The 26,464-nt window shown below is 38.5% G+C and overlaps 1 protein-coding gene across 1 annotated transcript; it reads left to right on the top strand.

Annotated features, from left to right (window-relative positions):
* Window positions 1-11,204: 11,204 nt before the first annotated feature.
* PDK4 (pyruvate dehydrogenase kinase 4) lies at window positions 11,205-23,947 on the top strand. Its single transcript, XM_045793204.2, has 11 exons — window positions 11,205-11,579; window positions 12,537-12,678; window positions 13,949-14,020; window positions 14,785-14,969; window positions 15,139-15,225; window positions 15,781-15,858; window positions 17,528-17,604; window positions 19,392-19,490; window positions 19,716-19,826; window positions 20,131-20,244; window positions 21,651-23,947. The coding sequence occupies exons 1-11, from the start codon at window positions 11,450-11,452 to the stop codon at window positions 21,792-21,794; spliced, it is 1,239 nt and encodes a 412-aa protein (XP_045649160.1). The 5' UTR covers window positions 11,205-11,449; the 3' UTR covers window positions 21,795-23,947.
* Window positions 23,948-26,464: the final 2,517 nt, after the last annotated feature.

The raw sequence follows: 26,464 nt of genomic DNA on the forward strand, positions 1-26,464 counted from the left end.
TCGGGCTCCCTGCTCAGTGGGAAGCCTGCTTCTCTCTCTCCCACTTCCCCTGCTTGTGTTCCCTCTCTCGCTGTGTCTCTCTCTGTCAAATAAATAAAATCTTAAAAAAAATAAAATAGGGGCGCCTGGGTGGTGCAGTCGTTAAGCGTCTGCCTTCGGCTCAGAGCGTGATCCCAGCGTTCCCGGATCGAGCCCTCATCGGGCTCCTCCGCTGGGAGCCTGCTTCTTCCTCTCCCACTCCCCCTGCTTGTGTTCTCTCTCGCTGGCTGTCTGTCTCTGTCAAATAAATAAATAAAATATTTTTAAAAAATAAATAAATAAAATAAAATAAAATAAAAATAAAGGGTCAGAAAGACTAATGTAAAAAATCTTAAATTTTCCAAGCCGCAGAAGAGTGTGGCAAAGATTCCCTTTTAAACTGAGATTTAGAAAACTCACGTTTCCTACTAGCTATGTGTCCTAGGTGACTTAATGACTCTCCTGCCTCGGTTTTTCCTCTGCAAGAGAAAGTGCTGGATTAACAAAGGATTTTCACACTTGCAGTTGCCAATTTCACTCAGGGGCAGTTTTTCCAAATGGAAAGGGGAGGGTGGGGGCAGGGGTCCTGTTGTGGGCAAAAGGTAGAGGCTGCTTGGATCTCGAGTCCTGGGATAGCAAGGGGTTACATCTTCCAAATCCGACACTGATTCACTGATTTCTAGAATGCTGTGTTGAGAAGAATCCTGGGCCAAACCAGACCTAACAGGAAAGGATGTTATGATCTATTGTTGGTGGTGTCAGCCTCCGCCAAGAGGGAAGAACTTGCACAACATGTACTTGCTTAAACCGTCTTTTCAAACAAAGAAAATTTTAGTGTGACATCTGGTTATCTATCCTTTTACAGCTAAGCATAGTTAAAAGGAAAATCACAGATCCAAAATGGTATCACTTAGACTGAGTTCCCAAACTGGGGCTTAACATCTGACCTAACTGCAGTTTCAAGCTTCCCAGAAATGCACTCTTAACCAACTGGTCAGGAATTTTCCCTTCAGTGCTGATGAGTCTGCCACTTGGGCCCTCTTCATCCCCACCCTCCTCCTCAAGTTAAGAATGTAATCTGCGTGCTAAGGCCCCTTGCTTTTTCCTCTAAGGGAAAGTGGACTCCCTGGAAACAATCCTTTTCCTTTGCTAGTAACTTTCTTATTTCACCCTTTTTCTATAAAAACCTTCCATTTTGTATGACTCTTCAGAGCTTCCCTCTACTTGCTGGATGGGAAGCTGCCCAGTTCATGAATGGTTTAATAAAGCTAAACAGATCTTCAAAATCTACTTAGCTGAATTTTGGGGTTTTTAGCAACATATAGACATAAAATGTGTCGCCTATACTAATAGGCCAGTACTCAAGAATTGATTGAATTAACCAGGCAACAGGGAATGTGTGTATAACTGACTAAATTTGCTCATTTTCAACTGGATATTCCGTGGGATGTTGACATGGTTTTGACCATCCCCCCTGCACTGGGTTAAGCAAAGAAATCACAAAAGGAAGTGACCTCCAAAATTTGTCTTTCAGATGACCTGGTGCCTGATTTGTGTTCCTTTTATTATCTGGAACACCAGGAAATCTCGTCTAAGGCAGCCAGTCAGTTCTACACAAACCAAGGCTGGACTTTAGTTTTAACTTTCAGTGTTTGGGTTTTCCAAATAAGAGATTCCTGTTTGGACACCATGTGGGGTCAGGGGCCGGAAGGGGGTGAGGGTTAGAAGAAGAAGAAATGTCTTATTTGGCGATAATCTCAGGACATTTAGGCAATGATCAGCAATCAGAGAAAAAGAACAAGCCACAGGCATGGAAGTAAAGTTTCAGCTGACAGTGGTTCAATGTCAGTCCACAGAAGGCAATGGGCAGGGACGATAAGGGAGAGAAAAAGCTGATTATGGGCTCCTCAGGCCTGGAGTCTCTTGGCCTCTCAGTATACCCAAGGGGGTTAGAATAGAAGGCAGGAGAGCACTGATCCAATTCTCTGCCCTGTTTCTGCTTTCCAATTTGGTCAAAAAGCCTATTCTGAATGGATATATGCCAAATTCGTTCACGTATTCTTTTGCTGTATCTATTGGCATTTCAACTTTTGAAATAACATTTGTTTTTCCTATAATAAAGAAGTAACACAAGTTTCATTGTTTAACATTTGGAAAAGCACAAGAAAAGCAAATGTAAATACTGATATATCTAGCCCCCCCCCCCCAAATAACCACTATGGACATTCTGGGGTACTTTCTTTATATGTATGTTTATGCATATGTCTGCACATATAACATTAAAAATATTAACCATGTATGTTTTCCACTAACATTTCTTATTATCCCATGACCCCTTTCCTTATTTGGACAGCTGAACCATGATTCACAATGGAAACCAAAAATACTTATACATGTTTGGGAGATCTGCTTTAATGAGGTATTATGATATATGTTTTCTTTTTTCTCAGATCCATAAAAACCTACGTATGGTTTCTGTGATTCATCCACTAAACCCCTCTTAAGTTTCATTTGAGTTGTTGTCAAGTTTTCTTCAACTTTAATTTTCTTCTGCACCCCCAAACTATAGACTTTCTTTTAGTTCGAGAGGTAATAGTGGGAAACTTGATGTGATTTATTGTATATTTTCTATGCTCCAAATCCCTCCAAGACCTAGACCTTTGAAACTCATTTTCTTCAGCAAAACTCTAGGAACATAGCAAGGGTAGAAATGGCTGCATGGGGAACGAGGCAGACAGGCCTAAATCAGCCTTCTAGAGTTTTCTGCAGCGCAACGTGTACAGTCATAACAAAGGGGCACTGAGGAGGATGGGATATGAGACTATGGTCTAGTATGTTTCAAGAACAACAGAACGCAGGATGCCTCAGTGGCTCAGTCAAACATCTGCCTTCGGCTCAGGTCATGATCCCAGGGTCCTGGGATCGAGTTCCACATCAGGCTCCCTGCTCAGTGGGGAGTCTGCTTCCCCCTTTGCCCCTCCCCCCACTCTCTCTCTTCCTGGAAAGAATGAATGAATGAATAAATACAATAAAAATTAAAAAGAACAGCTGAATGAAATGCTGCCCGTGTACCCAAGAGCAGACAGGGGCCACAGAGACAGAAAGAACCAGACTTGACTAGGTCTTTTAGATGGGAATGAAGGATAATAGGGCTACAATTTGCATTAACCAACAATTTAGGAGCAGATTCAATGAGAAACATCTCAATGGATGCTAGCATGGCTAGAAGACACCAAGCACTAGATGGCCACCTGCCTCAATACTTTGGGACTAGAGCTACTGGGAACATAGATGCAGCCTTGGGGGAAAGAATGGTAAAATCTCGCATTAACTAAAAGGCCTCAGAATAGACAGTAACCTGACTTATAGGAAAGCAAAAGAAAAGAAAATGTTAACACTTGCATATTTGGCATTTCTAGACTGAAATTTGTGCACACTTTATATATTTAGAATGACTTAACTAGGGTTGGTTCACTCAGTAGGTAAAACAGAGAGAGAGTTAAGAATTTTCCTAAGAATATAATCATAGTGTAGGGCCATGGAAACCACACTGGGAAAGAGGAAAAGAGAAGGCATATGAAGTATGAAAAAATGCAAAATAGGAGTCTCAGTGAGTTTGACCGTTGAGTCAAATACTGTAGGAGCATGGGAGGTGGGATACAGGGAATGACATGTTTGTTTTAGATATTTTGGATGTGGTGATATTCTTTGTGAAGCTAAATTCTAGGGTATGGTCATGGGAATGGATAGATATTGGTGAACTGTAGATAGATATTGATAAGCTGGAGATTGATGAACTGAGGTGTGAAAGTATGGATGGATTATTCACAGTGATGTTGAAATCAACAAGAATGATGACAGGAACCATGGCTACTAAGGAAGCAGTCAAGTACTCCATATAGGGTAACAATTAAATGTAGTTGGTGGTGTTGTCTGATGTCTTGTCTTCAAAGGTCCTGTGATTTTAAAGGAGAATGGAGCAGCAGTAACGTTTTAAATGCAGAGAAGTAATAAACTAAGTGTGGGAAGAGGATGACATCCAACTTGCCTTCAAACCATGAAATACTTTGAGCTGAGAAGCAAAGCCATCTACACTTAAGAAGTCTTATGAGACATGGTGTCCTCAAGTTGTGATGAGAATATAAAAGGAATACCCGGAGAAGAAATTGTGTAGGTAGGAAGTTTGAGGATAAACGCTGAGTTCCAGAAAGCAAAACGGAAGTGTTTGGAGGAAGGGCAAAGAAAGTGAGAAACTAAGTCAGATTGGGGGAATATACAAATCAATCTGGAGAAGAAACTAGTCAAAGATGTATGAGTTGGCAGGAGGGAATGTCAGGTCCTACCTGAGTTAAATCAGGACTTGAGGCATAAGAGGACTGGCCTAGGTAGACTCTGAAGTCCAACAGTGTAACACAGAGCCCAGACAGCCATTTAGCTGAACTATGTGGAGCCAGATGGTCACTGTTCACTGTTCCTCAATGTGTTATGACAGCCTGGGGGAGAAAGATCCCACCAGGAACAGGCTTAGGGAAGACGTGAGTTCATATTATCTCAGGGGAGATAGCCAGGGGGGGGTACTCACAGGGAAAATAACATGTCTGTTCATTGGTTAAGAGATAGAAGCAGTGGAGGGGCGCCTGGGTGGCGCAGTCCTTAAGCGTCTGCCTTCGGCTCAGGGCGTGATTCCAGCGTTCTGGGATCGAGCCCCACATCAGGCTTCTCGGCTAGGAGCCTGCTTCTTCCTCTCCCACTCCCCCTGCCTGTGTTCCCTCTCTTGCTGGCTGTCTCTCTCTGTCAAATAAATAAATAAAATCTTAAAAAAAAAAGAGATAGAAGCAGTGGAAGGACAAGAAGAGGATGAAATGAAAGAAGTGAGAATGAAAGAAGTAATGAAGCAGGGGGGTCTAGGGGTTAAAAAAAAATGGCCAAAAAACGTCAAATAAGTGAGAGGGAACAACCTTTCCTAGAGCAGTGTATTTTATACGCTGTTCATTGGTCAAGAACTATTACTGGCTTTAGTGTATAAAGCACTGAATCATGCTTCTTGGAAAATGTAATATGGAGGCATAAAGTAAGAAGGGAGAGTTCCTTTCTACGCACCTTCAGTACCATGATGGAGTGTTGGGTAGGGCTCCTTCCCAGTCTTTTTACATGCATACATCAACCCACATTCATATATATAGTTTTTCTTTATTTTTTTCTTAAATAGAAATTAGACCTTACTATATACATGTTGGCCTGTGATATGTTTTACAATTAACAAAATATAAAGGAGAATTTTCTAAAACAGATGATATCAGTCTAGGTCCTCTGGTAAGCAGATGCTGAGAGAGGAATGCAAGAGGGTCTGAGTTTTTTGATTTTAGGTTTTTTGGGTTTTTTTGTTTTTGGATTGGAGGAGAAACAAAAGCATACACTCACCAAATCAGTGGCTGAATATTATGTACCTGGAGCCATATTGATTTGCTCTAGCAAAAACACTATGTGTAGCAATGTAGGGCCACCACTCAGTTGGTTTCTAATAGCCTACAGTTATTCTCAAGGAATTACCCAGTTTCCACAGATGAATTCAGTGGAGAAATGATGGAACCAATACTCTCGAAATACTTATAAGGATGGAACTAAACTCCATCATTCCTAGCAGGATACCATATTGGTTTGTATTTGCTACTTTAGTTGGAGGCATGTTCAGAGGTTTATACTTGGCCTTCCCCACTATGACAGCTCTCTAATCCCATAGACTATGGACCCAATGTGGGATTTTTTCAAATGTCAATTGCCAAGTTTGTAAATCCCTGTTATATATCCATTCAAGGACCAGGGGAATGACCTCTATCTCTGCCCAGAGCAGGACTCCTCTACTGAGAAATGTTTGCTCTGCAGCTCCCAGCTGGGTTGGCTGGGGGATGGTCTGTGAAAGGCTAAGAAGGAGGAAGCAATACTGGGTAGGGAAAGCTTGCAGACTGTGTGGCATACATGACATCTGTGGAAGGAAAGGGGGCATAGGAAGCAGAATTGACCTGGGAGAGACGTATACCACAATGCAAATGTGACAAAGCCGTAGCCAACCAGAAGAGGTCCTGGGAGCAAAGAATTCCCATTAACAAAGTCCCACATGGAGGAGAAATGGCCAGCCCTAGTGCTTGTCCATCATTGGGGATGGACAGGAAGAGCAAGGCCTCAGTTCAAACACTGCGTGGATCACAACGGTGCTGCAGCTGGCCGCGGTCAGCCAGCTGCCTCCTTGTACTAACAGCAAGTATCTCAGTGCATGGCTATGTCATTTATTTTTATCCATCCCCTCATGAGTACACATGTTTTCACATTTTTTTCTTGTTCTTACAGGCAATACTGCAATGAACAATGTCATATGTGTGTCTCTGCACTCTGTTGGTAAAACTCTAGAAGTAGAACGACTAAAACATGTGGTAACTATCCTTACAATTTTTACAGATTCTGCCAATTGCTTTCCAAAAAAATCTGCCAATTATACGCTCCCACAAATAGTATAGGAGAACGCTTATTTCCCCAGGATTTGCCAACACGAGGAGATGTTATTAGCTTTTTTCATTATTTGCCATCTGACAGAACTATGGTGTAGCATTCTCTTATTACTTTTTATTTTCCTATTCAATCATTAGTTTGAGCATATTTCCATATGCTCATTACACATTTGTTTTTCTTCTTTCGTTAATTTTTAATCTCCTTTGCTCACCTTCCCTTATTGGTTTTCAACACAAATATCAGACACAATTAAGAAATTTCCAGGGGGGGGGCAGGGAAGAATGTTCAGCCGGTATGTAGAGCTGAAGCAAAAATTCTTCTTATCTTCCCACCAAAAGTCAAGATGTGTTAGCTTCAGGATCCACTTCCCCCCGCCATAACACTGAAGCTATAGGTGTCAAAACCGAAAAATGAACAATTTTTTTTGGTATTGCTTTAGCGAGGGGGAGAATTTTAGCCTTTAAAAGTGTAAGGAGGCAAAGAATGAAACCAAGGGCTTCTCCAGAAGGAAGTATTGTGCACAGAAAAAAAAAAGTGAGCTAGTGCTGTAGGCTAGCAGGAGAGGGGAGCCTCGAGTAAAGAAATGGGCGAGAGGTTCACCCATCTCTCTTCACTTCTCAGCAATGGTGGAACAGCCTTGAATCCTTGAATTCTCACCTTCCCTTCCCCCAGAAACCACCTTGACTACTTCCCCAGTGATTTCTCATTAACTCAGTGTTCCCAAACAAACGCATCATTGTGTTCCTCCCTTCCACCAACCTCCCCTTTCCTCCGGACCCTTTGACTTCCCTGCCTCTATTAATGAAATCACCACCTCCCAGTAACACAGGCTTAGAACATCACAGAATTTTTTATTTTCATTCTTCCTTCTCAGATGTGACAAGAGCTGAAGAGCCCACCAATAAAATGGTTCTTTTCATTCTCTCTCCCACCGCCCCAACACTTCTCCTTTCTTGTGTGCCTTCGAAATTCTTTTCAATCTTTATAACTCAGATGACATGTCACCTCCTCCAAGGAAGTCTTCCCTGAACCCCCGCCATATACACACACACACACACCTTATAGATATCACATTATTTTTTCTTTAGATTATTTACATGTTTTTCTCCTGTCCTTGAGGACAGCGACTATGCTTTTTTCATCTTTGTGTCCCCAGCACCAATCATAGTGTCTGGTACATAATGGGTGTTCAATGAAGTTTTATTGCACTGAATTATTCAACTGCTAACAAATTTGAGCTCCAACAGTTCCATGTTGCCTACCTCAGGAATCTCAAAGTCCTCATATCAGCATTTAAAGTTTTTATGATATAACCCTAAGCTCCCATCTCCTTCTTCCTTGGGGTACTCCAGATGACAGCCAGACCAACCTAGCCCTCATTTCTCCACTCTGTCTCCAGCTCCTACATCTGTGCTTTTGCTCAGGCTTCGACATCCTTCCTCACTGTCTACCAATAATTTGCCCAAATCTTGTTTATGTTTCTGAAGTCAGTCCCAAAGCCAGTTACCAGAGGAGGCATTTCCTGATTCCCAGCATAGCCCTTCCTCCAAACATTACTGAGGATCATTACTATCACCACCAACATGACACATTGATCAAATCTCTTTTATAAACTGTTTTTAAATGCACTTAATTGTAATTTTTTTGTTCTGAGGATTAAATGATAGTCACATGAATAAAAAAAATTTTTTTAATTAGCCATTGTTTTTCATCACCCACTATTAGTCTGAGATACCTGAAAGAAGATGTTTTCACAGCAACCAAAGCATCTAGTCCAGCTCCTGGCACCTAGTAGCCTCTAGAAATACCAATTTAAGAAATATCACAGACCAAATGGTGATTTAGGCCTTGCTTTCCCCATCTCTTCACCAATATGCTTCCACCAATATTCCCTTCTCATTCCCCAAAAGAAGGCTGCTAAATTGCCTGTAGTTATCACTTTCTCAGAGAGACCTTTCTTGCCTACCAAATCTAAGGTAGCTCCAGGCCATTATCTATAATCCCCAAGAAAGAATACATCATGACTATTTTGTTCCCTGCTAAAACAGCCATTTCTTAACTAATCATTTGTCTCTTACATATTTTGTAAATAATTTCTTCAAGTCTGCTGTTAATATTTTAACTTTAAATATTCTCTATATATTCTATTACACACACACACACACACACATACATACATATATTCGGCAAAATACATACACACTCTCTCTTACTTCCATCATGGCTTTTGAAGTTCTTGATATATATATATATATACATTTTTTAATGCTCCCTTCCAATATGTTTCTAGAGGTGAAAAAGTTGAAAGAGCATCTTTTTAAGGGTCTTGAAGCATTTCGTCAAATTAAATATCTCCAGCCCTCTGGCAAAAGTGTCACTTGCATTCTTAAAGCTCTACCAGTGGCCTTATGTTATCAGATTCTGCTAGGCAAGCTGAATAGAATTAACTTGATGCTACGTAAGCATACTCTTGAAAATTTCAGGAATTGGGTCCTCAAGCAGGGGTACTTTGATACTCCTCCCTGCTCCCCAGCACCAAATCATTTGGTAGTCCTCTCACAGTTTACCTTTACTTGAATGAATGTACAAATTTGTCCATACCCATTGCCCCCAAATAATAATTCTCTTTGCTTTACTTCCATAGAGACTGGATAACCTCCAAGATCTGTGGTCAGACAGAGAAGACAAGTGCCACTGTCTTTCCAGGTCACTCTCTAATCATGGTATAATACACAGTGATTTAGCCAACTGTGTAAACAACTTTACCTAGCTATTCCGACCCAGTTATCATAAATGTTGCCAATTATAACAGTTTCCATCATAGAGAAATGACCCTAGAAGAATGCAGTGCCCTGTGAGCATAATCCGGTAAATATTATTGGACGGGATGACATGGAGACAAAAGTTTGGTGACCTAAGTACACACTTAGCACTGAGCCATCTCTGTGAACATCATATGACTTCCCCTGATCTTTAATCATCCAGCAACATGTAGGGCAGTAGTGCTGGGTAAGCCAAGACAGTACTCAGTGGGGCTTTCCTGAATTAGACCTGTCTGTAATACATCATTTTCCATGGCCTTTCCTCTGCAAATTAAAGAGTGTAATTCTTTATAATATACATTTTTGCCTATTCTAGATCCCACAGACGTGGAAAGAAAAGCAAACACATTCTTTTACTACTATTCTTAAGATGTAATCCAGGGGGGAAAAAGTGCGGTGGATTTTTACCTTAAATTTTTCTTGCTTCATCAGAGAGAGTTTTATTTTATTGTTTGGTTTCTTGTACACATTGTTTTGTTTTTCTTTTTTCTTTTTTTTCTTGCTTCATCAAGCTGTGCAAATATGTAATAAAGGATTTGGCGTACAAAAATACACATCTTAGGGGTGCCTGGGTAACTCACTCAGTTGATCATCCCACTCTTGATTTCAGCTCAGGTCATGATCTGGGGGTGGTGGGATCAAGGTCCATGTCCAGCTTCATCCTGCCTGGAGCCTGCTTAAGATTTTCTCTCTCTCTTCCTCTGCCCCTTGCCCCCACTTGCACACACACTCTCCTTCTCTTTCTCTCTCTCTCTAAACACACACACACACACACATATAAATCATAGTGGTATCAAAACCTATCTCCAAGTGTAGATGCAAGTTAGAGCTTCCCCAATGTTTCCACAACTGTTTAAGCTTAAGTAGTGATAAAGCAGGGTAAGAATCACAAAGATACACCAGACTTGGTCCCAACCCTGATCTTTTTCAGGGAAAGGGATTCAAAGAGGTCAATACAATAATAAAAAAGCTACAATATAATATCCTAAGTGACAAAGACCATATTGGAAGAAGCATGGAGGAGAGGACTTCAGGAAAGATCTCTTGCAGCACATAGTTTGTGCTAGATATTTAAGAGTAGAAAAGAATGTCTTAGACAAAGATTTGGATTAAGGACATACTATACAGGAGGTCAGAGCGAATAAATTCTCTGATGGTAGAAGGCGGCAAGTTGACAAATTTATCCCTTTATAACTTTGTTTTTAATTAACAGAGTTAAACCTAATGAACAGACTGTATTAATGGAGAAAAACAAATTGATGGCCTTTTATGGCCGCAGGAAAAAAAAATAAAGTATTTGGGAAGTTACTGAAGCCGAAGTCTCACCAAAAAGAACTTCCAGTTCCTGACTTGAACTGTTCGCTCCTGGAGAAAAGACCAGTAGTCTTTACACTAGTTCTTTCTCTCACTGTCCAATGGCAGAGAAGCTCATATTTTTACATGCAGCTGATTGGCTACTGTAAAAAGCCCGCTCTGAGAAAGAACCAACGACATCCCGGAGCTCAGACTCTTGGAAATAGTTTCTGGTCAGGAATGCGTGACATTGAGACAGTCTCTCCTTGTAAACAAGGACGAGTATGGGCGGTCCCCCAGCCCACGCGATCCGGGACTCTGTCCCAAGTGGCTGATCTTTAGCCCATATACCTCCCGATGCCCGCTTCACCTGCCTTCTCACAGCCCCGGGCACTGGTGCCAAGTCTCTCCACCGACAGGACTCCGCGGCGGGGGGGGGCGGGGCCCAAAGTTCTTTATCTGAGCTGATTGGCGCGGCCCCAGTTCTGGACTAGTCTCCAAGTCCCAGTGACTCCTCCCCTTTGGAGTGGGGGTGGGGGGCGTGCCGGGAAACAAATAAAACCGCGGGAGGCGACTGGTGGTAGCCAGACGCGAACTTGAGTCTCCAGCCGGTCGCGGCTCCTCACACTCACTGCCGGCCTCCTCCACTCGGAAGCACCCCGGAATCTCAGCCCAGATCGGGTGCACGAGCCAGCCCACCTGCCCTCACTGCCCAAACGCGCACCGCCCCCACCTGGGTCCCAGGTTCTGCTTTTCTCAGCCTTCGTCCCTCAAGCCAGCCCCAGCGCTTGCCAGACAGGGTGGGCATCAAGATGAAGGCGGCCCGCTTCGTGATGCGCAGCACCGGCTCACTGAGCAGCGCCAGCCTGGTGCCCCGCGAGGTTGAGCATTTTTCACGCTACAGCCCGTCCCCACTATCCATGAAGCAACTCCTGGACTTTGGTGAGCTGGGAAGTAGGGCCGGGTGGGGGCGCTGGGGTTGGGGAGCTTCCTTAACTTTCAGTCCTTGTGCAGGGAGAGCAGAGCTCATTGCTTAAACTAGCTGGAGTCTGCTCTCCTGCTGAACCCTGGAGCCTCGACGCCAGTGCACCTTGTCCTTTCTTAGATCTCTCTTATTTCTGACAGTTTGTGCCTATAGGTCAAGGCCGCTTGCTGACCCACTGATGCTGGATGGTTTGAGCTCATCTTTCCGTCCAAAGCTTCCAGTCAAAATATTTTGCTTTGCGGCACCATTTAACAATGAATTAAAAAACTTTATCCCCTCCTTCACAGTATAATACTTTTTGGGGAGGATTCCTAATGTTATAAAGTAGCTTCATATTAATTCAGATTTTATCCCTTAGCCACCTTCCACCTGTTCACAGGGTATATACATCTCTCTGCATTGCTAACAGATTTGTCTCTTTACCATTATGGTTTTCCATATATTTGCATTACTGCCAAAAATGTTTACAAACTTCTGCAGTGATCTTACAAGGAAAACTTCAAGGATTTAAACGTGGTATTATTTATCACTAATGTGGGAACATCGTAACTCCTACCCACCCTGTGATCCCTCTACTCCAATTTCATATCTAGAACTCTCTGAACGATGTTGGGTTGACACTGTGGTGTTGACTGAGCTATGGGATAGTCTGACTTCATGGAAGTGAATCCTCTTCCAAAAAAAGAAAACAATAATTCTCATATTGGTCATTTTTTTTACAAAGAAAGTAAAGAAAAAAAACAATGAAAAAGGAGATAACTTACTTCTTCTTAGTATAAACAGTAACCCAACTGAGGGTGAAACTATAAGTTTATGATATGTGTGTGTGTTCAGTATTGTATAGTTAATGCTATTCAAATGTATCATTTAGAGCTACTTTTTTCCCGAAACTAAACAAATGTTATTTATTACAGGTTCAGAAAATGCATGTGAAAGAACTTCTTTTGCATTTTTGAGACAAGAATTGCCTGTGAGGCTAGCCAATATCCTGAAGGAAATTGATATCCTCCCTGATCGATTAGTCAAGACTTCTTCAGTGCAATTAGTTAAAAGCTGGTAAGTGGTGAATCATTCTGAAACAGTCTCTATTTTTAAAGACACGTATCTGAGTATGAATTCTTATAATACATTAACATTATAATTGGAAAACAGGTGGTCTGAACAGTAAACATTTTTGAAAGATGTAAAGATGTTTTTAGTAATTTAGGGTAAGTTATCATAAGAACAGTTACAAAGCTACAAACAGACATCTTGCCCTGAAAAAGTACATATTTTCACAATATAATTGTATTTTAAATAATAAAAGACAGAGTTTGATATTGCACACGGAATCCTACCCTAGAAATATACAGAAGGACTACTATTTGGAGGGTCTAATCTTTGCTAGTTACAAACCAATAATCCGCAGGCTTTCGGTTCAAATCCTGCCTCTGCCTCTTCCTAGTTTTTGGGGAATTTCTTGGCAAGTATCTTAAATTTTCTATGCCTCAATTCCCCCATCTGTTACTGAGGAAAATAAAGTATATGCTTCAAAGGGTTATGTGAGTGAAATTAAATGAGCTAATCCATAAAAAAGTACTTGCAAGAGTACCTGGCACTCAGCCAGCACTTAATAATTGTCAGTTATTATCACCTCATTTTACAGATAAGGGTACTGAGGCTTAGAGAGGGTAGATCACCCAAAGTAACAGATTTTCAGAGGATAGGACCACGGTACCCCTGAGGCAGATATACACCAGAGCCTCACCCTAATCCACTGACTACACAGCTTTTTGTTTATTGATTTAAGAAATATATATATATTTAAAATACTGTAAATATGTATTGTATAATTACATATATTATAAATATAAATATACAATATATATTATAACTATAAGTATTATAGTTATATAAATATAAATATTGTATATTATAAATATATATTATTAAACAATTACAATCTGAAATACATCATCCATAGTATTTACTGCTGCTTTCACAACTTCTACTCACCTATGAATGAATATAGTAGGAAAAAATAAGAAGCCTTCCTTAAAAAGTTGTTTCTAAGTATTATAAAAAAAGAAAACATTTGCCAGATAAAACAAAAAACTGACTACTGATCTGTAATGATTAAAGAAATATAAATTTTAAATAGGAAAGTTGAGGGTTAAGGTCATAGTTTCCTTGTTTTGTTTTTTAGATACAGTGTTTTCCAGGTGTTTTAAAGGAAAGTTTCAATTTTAAACATTATACTTTCTCTTTTCCATCATTTTGAAATGATGTAGCCACTTGTATCTGACTATTCAATTTTAAAACTTAAAGCACACCTGTCACTTTACAGGTATATCCAGAGCCTGATGGATTTGGTGGAATTCCATGAGAAAAGCCCAGAGGACCAGAAAGCATTATCAGAGTAAGTTCTATGCATTAGAATACATGTCTAAAACTTCGACTATTTCCAGACATACTCCAAAGATGTTTTTTTAGACATAAATTAAAGGAGCTACAATTCTGAATAATAAGTAACCTCCCCCTTACAAATGACAAGTTTTGACTTGTTGGTTTTTTAAAAGTGATAAGGAAGGATGGCATTGAAAATGATGCTTAGTATGAACAAGTGTGGGGAACTTCTTATTATTAAGGAAATCTATTTTTACTATAAATTTAGTCTGATGATTAGCTTCACAGGTGGATTTACTATTACACAGTATTACTATATGTCATTGTCACTGGAGATTGAACATTTTCTTTCAGAGTAACTGATAGTTTCTGGCTATAAGAATAGGAAAGAAGAAACTTTTTATAAATCTGAGAAGAAATCTTGAAGGTTTTTTCCACAATGGCACTCTAGAATTCTCTTTAATATTAATTCTTTTTAATTATTATTTTTTAAAAAGGAGGCTTAATGAATTCTTAGAATGAATTCACCCGTTAGAAAGCTGGTATTTTTACGTTAAGCTAGAAACAAAATAAATCTTTTTGTGATACTGTCTCCTCTATTGTAGTTGAGGAATCTCTAGTGAGAACCTTCATAAAGCTTCATCCAAACATTTTATCATTTGATTTCCTTAGATGGATACTTAAAAAAGGCTTTAGCCCTCTTTGAAGTAGTCTAAGGAGTATAAGTGAATGAAACTTACTGGAACTTTCAGTAACTGTAAATGTGTTTTGGCTTAGTTTTGTAGATACGCTCATCAAAGTTCGAAATAGACACCACAATGTAGTTCCAACCATGGCACAAGGAATCATCGAATATAAAGATGGCTGCACAGTTGACCCAGTCACCAATCAAAATCTCCAGTATTTCTTGGATCGATTTTACATGAACCGTATTTCTACGCGGATGCTGATGAACCAGCATAGTAAGTTAGCTCATCATGGTCATGACACACTGAGAAGGGTGTAGAATATAAGCCATACCCCAACCAGAGGTTTCATTATTCAGGGGGCTCACATTCTTTTTCAGTGGTAGTTTTAATTACAATTATCCTGCTTTTTATAACAATATCCTTCGTTTTTATTTTTCAACAGTTCTTATATTTAGTGACTCACAGACAGGAAACCCAACTCACATTGGAAGCATTGATCCAAGCTGTGATGTGGCAGCCGTGGTCCAAGGTAATTTCTAGATTTTTGCATTTCCCTTACTGAAAATGGACACTATGTGATTGACATATCTATAGATGAGGTGACTTTGTGAATAAATTTATATTCGGAGTGTTCTGTTTATAGTTTTATAAATACTGTCATGAAGTTCCTTCGCTTTTGAGAGTCAGGGTTTAAACATTCATTAATAACATAAAAATCCAGACATTAATGGGTAATGTGCCATATTCTTATATATTGTATTCAATCTCTGAAGTGTGCATATTCCTATTGGCACAGCTATAACTTCAACACTGTCTTAATTTTTTATTCAATAAAATATTAAAGAGGTATTTTTTCATATATATATATATATATATATATATATATATATATATAGTCCTGTACTCTAATGAATATTCTAGATTAAGGGTATAAATATTTATAAAATAAATAAATATATATATATATAGTCCTGTACTCTAATGAATATTCTAGATTAAAGGTAGTACACACACTGAAGATCATGTGAAAATTTTACTTGGCACAAATTCCTTTCATCATTAAGAAAAAAACCTTCTATTTCAGATGCCTTTGAGTGTTCAAAGATGCTTTGTGACCAGTATTATTTAACATCTCCAGAATTAAAGCTCACACAAGTGAATGGTAAGCTAAAAATAAAACATATTTTAATCTATGGGAAATTCACTGTTCTCCCAGTAAGATTACTTCTTGTAAACACAAAGCAACTTCTGTGCGCCTTTTCTCCCTTCTGAACTTGTCTAGAATTTGTACGCTTCTTTTTTGAAGCCGAAGTTCTCTTCATCTCAATTGGAAAGTTCCAGTTGAGCGTATTCAGTTGCTAATGATGATTCATAAAGAGGAATGGTTTGAATAAATACATTAGGGTTTAGAGTAGCAATCTTGCAGAATATGGGGGTCAGGGAGGCCAGAAGTAGGAGGAACCACTTGGTAGTAGGAACATCCTCCTGGAGAAGTTACTCATAAGACCTGGAAACAAAAACACTTTAAATTGTACTGTAAGAAATAAGCCAGTCATGGGACAAATACTGTGGGATTCCACTTATCAGAAGTATGTAAAATGTTAAATTCAGAGAGGCAGAAAGTAGAATGGTGGTTGCCAGAGGTTGGGGGCTGGGGTAAATAGGAAGTTGCTGTTTAATGGGTATAAAATTTCAATTATGCAAGATGAATAAGTTCTAGAAATCCACTGTACAACATCATGCCTACAGCTAAGAATACTATATTGTACACTTAGAAATTTAAGAAGGTAGGTCTCATGTTAAATGTTCTTTTAAAAATGTCTTTAAATTACAAAAAAAAATGTTTAATTGCACTGTAAGTAAACACCACAGTTTTGGAAACAGAGCATACTTCAGTGGCTTCACCTCTAGGGTACCCCACATTCAAGTGATAATATGATGAGTGCAAGACACTGTTCTTATCTTATCCCATAGTGCTTCTCAGAGCAGGACAGTTAAAATTAAGTTGCTCAAATTAAAAGTACCCTAACTCATGGACTGGGGATATGTACACATAACTGATTGCTAAATTAAAAATAGGAATACAAATAAAGATTGAAAAATATCTCTAAGAATTAACAGCAGTGTTGCATAATACGTGTAGATAAACCGCTTGAACTGTTTGATAAAATAAAGAGGGAATTGTGCCAGACCTTCTGTTTTCTGATTCAAACTTTGCCAAGGCCTGGGACACCAAAGAATAATACTTTTATTTTTCTTCTCAAACAGTATTATGAGGTTTTTGTTTCTCTGTTTTCTTTCGCCTCTCGGTGAAATGTAAGCATATTTAGCCTGTAAGATTTAGTGTTTGGGTGAGAATAATCAAAAGAATAATCAAATGTGTTATTTTCCCATAAAATATGAAAATTATAGCTAATATTAATTTCAGTATTATACTATGGACACATGAGTTTTTTTCTTCTTTCTTAAAATGTATATGATTTTAACTCTGAAGTAGCCCAGTATGAAAGTTGTGAAAGCAGAAACAAATAATCCACGTAATCTAATTTATAGCACCCTTGTCATGCACTTCATCTGACCTTATACATTTGTAGAGAAATGCAAAAATTAATCATAGAGCACAAGGCAGCAACTGTAATAGCATTTTGAAAATAAGCCAGTTGTGTTTACTGTTAAAGAGGGAAGATCCTAGGGTAGAATTTCAGAGTAAAGGAAGATGGACAGTATTCTAATCTTGGGAATAAGGAGTCTCTATTAATCAAATAGATACAGAAGTTTGTTTTAATGAAATACTTGTTTACCAGTTCTAAATGAGCTTATTTTTTTTCTAGGAAAATCTCCAGGCCAACCAATTCACATTGTGTATGTACCTTCTCACCTTCATCATATGCTCTTCGAACTATTCAAGGTATGACACTTCACAATACTTGCAATTTTGCTTTGTTTTTAATTCACAGGTTACATTTTTATTTCCTTTATCATTTCCCACTAAGTGGGAGCCTCACTATCTTCTCCCAAACATTCTTCAGGGCTCCTAACAGAAAGAAGCTACAGTTAGTGCTGGAAAGGGCACATGCGGCTCATTAGAGCATCCGCACATATTGGAGAATGCGCAATACGATTCACGATGTCTTAGTGCTCCCTGCTCTTCTTATTTTTTCAGTGTCCAACAAAGCACTAGTCATTCATGCATATGTTAAGGAAGGTCAGGGGGTGAATGCTTCGGTGAATGGGGCCTTGTTACCTCCACCCCCGCAGGATGGTCCAGCTCCGAATCCAGACATTCAGGTCCAGAGTTGTTGCAGGTGGCAGGGCTCCAACCTGAGTCTAGAATGCACTCAGAAGGGAGTCAGTTCCCTCCATGATCAACTTTAATGTGCATATGAATCATCTGGGGTATTGTTAACATTCTGATTCAGTGGGACTAGGGTGGGGCCTGGGGTTTAGAATTTGTAATAAGCCAACGGGTGATGCTGCTGGTCTACACTCCACACTTTCTACAGCAAGACTGTAGGACAGTGTTTCTCAAACTTCAGTATGCATTGAAATCACCTGGAGGGCTTCTTAAAAGACAGATTCTTAGGCTCTGGCCCAGAGATTTGATTCTGTACATCTGAGAATTTGCATTTCTAACAAGCTCAAGTAGGATGTGAATGTTACTGGTCTGAGGTAGCCAGGTACCTAGAATCAAATCCTGTCCTGGGTTCTACCAACTGTACTTACACCAAAAAAAAAAAAAAAAGTAAAGAAAAAACACCTGAACCTTCGTAACCCTTTCCAGGAGTCTCCTGGACTCCTGGAGGAGGAAGACTTAAAAAAATGAAATTTGCCTCTAATTCTGATATAACTTTTCTCAGAACTTACTATTTCCTACCTTATTCTAATGTTAGTGCAATGAGGTATCTATTGTACTACAGACATCTGATCTATTTTCTTTTACTTCAGCTAATGATTAGAACTTAGTATTATATAGAATCCAGAAAGCAGATAATGTACCACAGGGAGGTTAGAGAGGAAAACGGGTGACATAAACCAAAACTTTATCTGTATGAGACTCATCCAGTTGTCTGCAAACTTGTTTGAGTTTCTTCTCTGTTAAAGGACAAAAGATACTTTTTTCACTGATTTCATTTACTTTTAAATTGAACGGTCCAACTCCTAGTTATTTTGCCATCATTGGTAAAAGTTAAGATGATAATCAAATGCAAATTGAAATTTAATTTAGAATTATTTACTATCCTTTTAAATAGTAACAACCTTTCCCAGCAAGTTTTATAAAAGCCAATAAATTGGTTCAATGATTCACTGTTCATTTGTTATGTAATAGTCTTTGGTGGTTGGATGTAAAATGTAATGGAAAGACAGAAAAGAGAAAACCGGGAAATGGACTATAAAAACCAATTTCTACATTTAAATTAAGCTTACAAATAAGAACTTGACAGCTAGCAGAATTGTTTTTCCATTAGACATTACTCCCAGGAGCTATATTACATGGTAAATGAATATTTTTCATTATACATCCTGCATGACACATTCATAAATGGCTATTTACAGAGCTCTTTTACTACTAACTTAAAAAAAAAATAGGAACTTTGAATTACCCTCTGTGCTGCTTTTATTTTAAACATAAAAAACAGTTATTTATTGTTTCTCATTCTTCTGCCATTGAATTCCTTATGGTTTTGATTTCTTTAGAATGCAATGAGGGCAACAGTCGAACACCAGGAAAATTGGCCTTCCCTTACACCAATTGAAGTGATTGTTGTCTTGGGAAAAGAAGATCTTACAATTAAGGTAACCATTCTCTGTTGTTCTTTTGAGTCTCTCTTGAGATAAGGTGTCAATAATAATAAATAATAAATAATAATAAATAATAAATAAATAATAAATAATAATAAAGCTCTCTGCTTTGAGCAGCAGATCAAAGTCATGTACACCAGGTGACTTTTAAATAAAAGAAAAAATTTGTAGATCTACCAATGCACCTTGTTTTTAATGCATAGCTTTGGTCTGTTTAAGATTTCAGACAGAGGAGGTGGCGTTCCCCTGAGGATCATTGAGCGCCTCTTTAGTTACACTTACTCCACTGCACCAACGCCCGTGATGGATAATTCCCGGAATGCTCCTTTGGTAAGACCAATTAAATAGCTAAGTTCATCCCAGCCACCTAGTTCTCAATGTAAAGCAAGGATTAGAAGGAAGTATGTAGGCAAGTTAGTCAATTTAGTTAAATTGGGCATGGGGTTATGAGAAAGCATGAGAAAGCAAGCTGAAGACGGTGAAACGATTTATGAGAGGTCTCTGATTGGAAGCAGAAAATACTTATCTGGGTTCTAGAACATCAGGAGCAGGGAGGATAATAACTCCTTCCTACGTTTTGTGTTTCAGTGAGCATGTCCACTTCTTTGCCAATAACTGATCTTTTTCCCTCTAGGCCGGTTTTGGTTACGGCTTGCCAATTTCTCGTCTCTATGCCAAGTACTTTCAAGGAGATCTGAATCTCTACTCTATGTCAGGATATGGAACAGATGCCATCATCTATTTAAAGGTATCCCTTCAATTCAGTAGAAACAATCATGTTTCTGTTTTTTTAAAGATTTTATTTATTTGTTTATTTGAGAGAGGGAGTTCGAGCAGGGGAAGGGGCAGAAGAAGAGGGAGAGAAAGAATCTCAGATGGACTCCCCACTGAGTGTGGGGCCCGACTTGGGGCTCGATCTCATCATGAACCTGAGATCATGACCTGAGGTGAAATCAAGAGTCGGATGCCCAACCGACTGAGCCACCCAGGCACCCCGAAACAATATTTCTGAAAGCCATGCTTCTTTTCAGCCCCAACTTGAATTACAGCCCCACAGTGAATTCCCCAAACTGAGTTAATGCAAATAATGACCACAAGTCATTTTATTTTCTGTTTGGTATGTGTAGACGTACTATTTAATATTTAATATGATAACTTACCAATTAGAAGTGGGACCAGGCTCCCTGCTTCAAGTGAAGCAAAATTGTTTCTCAAGAAGCATATTAGTTTCCAAGTGAGGAGATCCCCAGGTGAATTTTTTAAACCAACACCTTTTGGCATCTGTGAGAATAGCTGTACCTTTGTTTTACTTAAACTCGTGGGAAATATATGGTAATAATGTTCCAGCCTAGAAAACAACTGATACCAAGATATGCAAGACCTTAAAAGCTGACCTTATTAGAAATCCAGGGAAGGAAAAGCTAACTGCTTACAAGCTGTCAGTGGGATGTCTGGCATTTCCTGATTAAACTTTAAAACTTGGTACAAGTTTTTTTCTATTTCTGATAAAGCCTCAATGTATTTGGTAAGGTCACTGCCCTGATTCGTTAATTGTTTTCCAGCTGTTTGAATTGAAAATGTATTTACAGATTTTAGTAACTAAAACGTTAAGCTTGTAGACTCCCATTTTGTGCAAGGGAATTATTTGCTGAGAAGCCTTTGACTATCTGAAATAGTTAATGTATTCATTTCTTAAATGAGCAAAAGTCTTCAAAGTACTGGGAAAGATTAAGAGATGATAGATTGATAGTATCAGATTTTAATAAATTAATAGTATCAGATTAGGACTCTTTATCACCGATACAAAGGTTTTTGTAAAGAATAGCTTTGCCATTCAGTTCTGTCACATCAGCAACATCCGAACAAGGGAAGTATGTAAATATTGAAGACAAATTCTGTTCCCCAATTTATAATTGGATATATACTATTTTAGCCCCTACAGGGTAGAAATAAATATTTGTTTTTTACTTTTCTTTTATACACCTCCTAGCATATTATGGGCTATGGTGTGCTCTTATTAACTGAATCAATTACAGGAATGTAGTTGAATGTTTGAATACTTACCTCTGGATTTATTTTGAATAATCACTTCATGTACAAATAATGCCATGAATAATTTCTTTTAGTTGATTTTTCTCCCCCCTCTTCTTTCAGGCTTTATCTTCAGAGTCTGTAGAAAAACTTCCAGTCTTTAACAAATCAGCCTTCAAACATTATCAGATGAGCATCGAGGCTGACGACTGGTGTATCCCAAGCAAGGAACCAAAGAACTTGGCAAAGGAGAAAGTGGCTCTGTGAAGAGGGACACTCAGAACACTTTAAGGGATCAAAGTGGGTCTACGCCAGTGCTGCTTCCTGAATGTTTGCGTGGGAACTCTTGTTTCCTCAAAAACAAACAAAAGCAACAAAAACTCCTTGATCAGAACAGTGGTGCAAAGAGGAACAAAGCCCTCTTCTCTGACCCAGGAAAGTGTAACGTAGGCATTATTCTTTAAACCTAGTATAATGTATGAGCTTATGTCAAATCCTGAAGCATGAAAAACCCGTTTGCCATGTCTGTAGCAACAAGGATGGGAATGCAAGCGAAGTGAAGATGTAAGCTAGCACTTGCAGTGGACTGATATTTTAGGCCTGCAGTTGATGGCATAAGATATTGGTATTTATTGCATATCAAGTGTCAATATGCCAATATTTCCCTGCCATCAAAGGGTTGGGGCTTAGTTTACGCTCTGTCATTAGAAATGTATGTAAAGGCGCATTTCCTATATTTCTGTGCACTTTAGGGAGGAAAAGCTGGTGGCTATGTAACATTTACTTTGTATGTTATTTGAATGAAGAGGAATGAGTCAAAATGTTTTATTCCAAGTTGCAGCCAAGGCACTGGGCCAGTATAGAAACTCAGAAGAAAGCCTCTTCTGATAAATACCGCATCTTCATTATGCTGCTCTCCTGTTGACACTTCATGTAATAAGTGAACACTTATTGCCAGGTGCCTGCCTAGTCCTGGGTGAGTTTTAAAATATGCACTGAATTCAGGATGTTGGCGGTTGGAGAGGGAGAAGAATTACCAAAGTGATAACAAAACTATCTCTTGCCTTGCTTTGTTTATAAATGAAATGGTAGATTGGAAAAACCAATGTTCAGGAAAGAATTCATGCATTCAGAACCTTACTCAGTAGGAGGGGCTATTCTCTCCCCTGCAATGGTGGTAATCCAATGATGGCATCCCCTTTCTAGGCTTAAAAAGATATATTTTTGATATGTGTAATTATATTCTCTACATTCTTGCATTAACATGTCTGTAAAAACAATTCCTAATTATCAAATGGCTCGAGAACATTAGAATTTAAATATGTCTTGGGACATTTTTAACAAATAGCCTGGGAGTAAGAGGTTTTCATGCCAGGAGGCTTTCATTTGAATCAGTGAGACTGAGGGCTCATAAATGAAAGTTGTACTGCATATGGAACTTTTGGGGACTTCAAGTATAATAGGTATGTTGACAGGCCAGTCTTGCACATAACCCTCACAGAAGGAAGGAAAAAATGGAAGGAAGGGTAGACGGGTGCAAGGAAAGGAAGGAAGGAAGGAAGGAAGGAAGGAAGGAAGGAAGGAAGGAACGAAGGGAAAAAGGAAGGAAGGAAACAGAGGGCAGGCATCTTGCTTTTTCCCCTACAAATTATTTCAAGAAATGATCTATATTTTCATAGATAAATTACTGGCAAGAGTATGAATTGATGTCTTTCAAAAGAGAATGGCTTATTTAAATGGTTCTCTCGCTTTTGTGAGATAATAGGCTTTTCTGAGATAATAAACTCATCTGTGTCAAATTGATGTGTAAACTGGGATATAGAAAAAAACTAGAATTTTCTGCATTGTAAAAGAATCAGTACTGTTTGTATATGTTGAATTTAACATTTGTGTTTAGTTTTGTTGTGGCCTAGAATTGTGGTGCTTCTGGTAGTGGCCATAGAGGCCTCAAATGATTTGTTGTGGATGTCAGACTTTATCATGAGAAGTCCCAGAGAGCGACTTTTCTTGATGGTGGGACTCCGGCTCATGCATTTATTGATTACACAAAACTGTTTGCAATAGCTTATTTGACTTTTCAGTTTCTACTGAATTTAAACAGTTTGCATGTAAATACTTGTATTTACCAAAGATTTAAAGAAGTTGATAAGTAATTAACCCCAACACTGTGAACTATCTTTAAAATACTAGAAACGAAATGTTAATATCACAATAACATAAACTGTGTAAATAGAGTTCTATAAAATAGAAATAGTCTACGTTGGTATTTGTGATATCTGTGGAACAGCTTTAGGATTCTAGCAGATGGATACTGAATGTTCAGGCCCACTTAAGTTATTGATGTATAAATTGTATTTTTGTCTCTATGTACAGAGAGATGTAATCGTTTTTATAATAAATATTTTTATTATAACAGTAAACGTGGTTTTTTGAAATTCATTTCTCAAATAGATGGCAAAGTACTAAGAAATATTTGAGGTAAATATTTTCTTCACTTTACATTCAAATCTAATTCATCTGTATATTGGGTACAGCCTTTCAAAAGTATTGAAAGTAACTTAAAATTCTGGTTTTTAAACAAAAGATAAGCACTTTATAGCAGTCCAGAAATTTCTGATTGTCCTTTGCTTTCTCGTGTATGCCCCAGTAGCACATATACATAGTGCACTTATCTACATGAATATATTTAATATATTCAATAATCATTTTTGTGATGTATACATTCTCTACATTTTTTGGGGTAGACTTAGTTTCACTTGGTGACTGTATTTACGTAATAAATACAGTAGAGTACCAAAGTAATTACCTAGATAATTTAGGTTCCCAAACAACTTCTGGATTAAATATCTGAATAATAATAAAGTAGAAATAAGATAGAAATTACTAAATTAATCTTCACACTGTCTTTCTTAACTAATTTAATCCTACTTTATCTTCAGATAACATCTTTGCCCACCTTCATAATAACCTTATTGGCAAGGTTTTTTTTTTAAAGATTTTTTATTTATTTATTTGACAGAGATAGACAGCCAATGAGAGAGGGAACACAAGCAGGGGGAGTGGGAGAGGAAGAAGCAGGCTCCCAGCCCGATGTGGGACTCGATTCCGGAACGCCTGGATCACGCCCTGAGCCGAAGGCAGACGCCTAACGACTGTGCTACCCAGGTGCCCCTGGCAAGGTTTTTTTTAAATAAAAAAGGTATGAGGGGGGAGAGAGGAAAGAAAGAAAAGAGAGAAAGGAAGGAAAGAAAGAGACGAAGGAAGGAAAGAAAGAGAAAAGAGAATTAGTGGAATGGATTTGTCATAACTAAATTCTAAAATCTTATCAGAATAAGCATATTTGGGTCAGAAATGCCATCAACCTAAGGCATTAGACCTAAAGAACATACGGTAAAGCCCTTTATCAACGACGCTACTTGACAACCCTAGTTCCCTCTGTCAGAGAAGTACGGCACCAGGTGTCTAAAGAACGCACATGCACACACGCACACAAACACAAACACGTGCACACGCACACGAGATTCAGCTGTACAGTGTCCTTGGATTAAGCTGCTTGGAAGGGAGAGAGTTCGTGCACTACACAGGCTCAGAACCTTCATCCACATTTCCATAAAAACTGCAAGACTCTAAGTCCCATAATTCTCTATGTATGCACACAGACTTTTTGACTCAAGTCAAAAGATATTAATTTTCAAGTTAAACAAAGTTGGCTGAATTTTCATCAAATCATCTTTATACCATTTCTCCCAAATATCAAATTTGGCTAGAAATGGCAAAAGCATTTGATCTTAACTACAATGAGATATGCAGAGAGATCTCTGAGCTTGGGCATTGACCTTGATAATTTCTTCATTCTCGGCTATACTTCCAAGTAGTGCACTTACCCTTAGCCGTGTACCAACACTGCAAATGTACATGAGCTCTGCAGATCCCTTTGATCTGGCCTGGTGAAAGAATTTAATAATTTCACAGGAGCTTAGGTAAGAAATCCATAAGCCCCCTGCCATGAACACTGAGAGCAGTAGGGTTTTTATTTTCATTAATGTTTTGTCCGTATATCTTATCTCTCTTTTTGATTCTTCACTTTTTATCTTACACCACAGTTACTTAGGTAGTCCATAAACATTCCCTGGACAAATAGATGAATAAACACACAAATCAATTTCTGCCTATAGAACAGCCTCTCTGCATTTAAGGAGAGATTGGAACTCGTGTTAAAAAAAAAATGTACATCAAATCTTATCAAAAGCTTTAAATGGTATTCAAGAAGTTTTACAACACTGCAGAAACTCTAGAATACTTCTCCAAGCAAGTAAAATTGCAACTGATCTTTGTTTAATGTCACTCTCTGTTGGTGGTCTTTGCCCACTGGAAATTATCACATATTTCAAAAGAAATGAAATAACAGGAAAAAGTTACTACTACTAAGGAAATTTCTGGAGCAAAAGGGTCGGTGTTTCAGATCTATGAATATTCTTTCTTCTTGTTCACCTTGGACTCAGATGAAAAAATATTACCATCCATATTTTATGGCCCCTTAACGGAAATGGGCAACTGTCTTTTAATGAGATTTTTCAGTTCCTACCCAAGTGCAAATAAACATTAAAAGCCACTCAAAACCAACAGAAATGTCAGTAGCCTTGAAAACATGTTGAATCTACTAAATGATGTGAAAATGATGTGAGCTGTCTTAGTGATAAATTCAGCAAGAAAATGATAAAGTTTATCAATGCATTATGAGACATCATTTTCGTGTTTACTGCTACCATTTAATGTAATGAAAATAACTTGGGACTGGTTGTCAAATAATGCAATATAGCTAGGAATTATTTATTAGCATACTGTTTTCCATAAATGTAAAACGATGTTTTAATATCTAAGACAAATAACAAAAAGTCTTGAGGTTTTTTTTTTTTTTAAATCAACTCCATTAAAAC

This window comes from Ursus americanus, chromosome 3, assembly GCF_024610735.1.
Source record: "Ursus americanus isolate L20-20 chromosome 3, mUrsAme1.1.p, whole genome shotgun sequence".
Taxonomy (NCBI): Eukaryota; Metazoa; Chordata; class Mammalia; order Carnivora; family Ursidae; genus Ursus; species Ursus americanus.

Excerpts from the sequence above, each read along its gene's own strand:
- PDK4 (XM_045793204.2), top strand. The coding sequence starts at position 11,450 with ATGAAGGCGGCCCGCTTCGTGATGCGCAGCACCGGCTCACTGAGCAGC. Across the intron at positions 14,970-15,138 it reads GATGCTGATGAACCAGCATA|TTCTTATATTTAGTGACTCA; the intron begins GTAAGTTAGCTC and ends ATTTTTCAACAG. Across the intron at positions 19,491-19,715 it reads AAGAAGATCTTACAATTAAG|ATTTCAGACAGAGGAGGTGG; the intron begins GTAACCATTCTC and ends GGTCTGTTTAAG.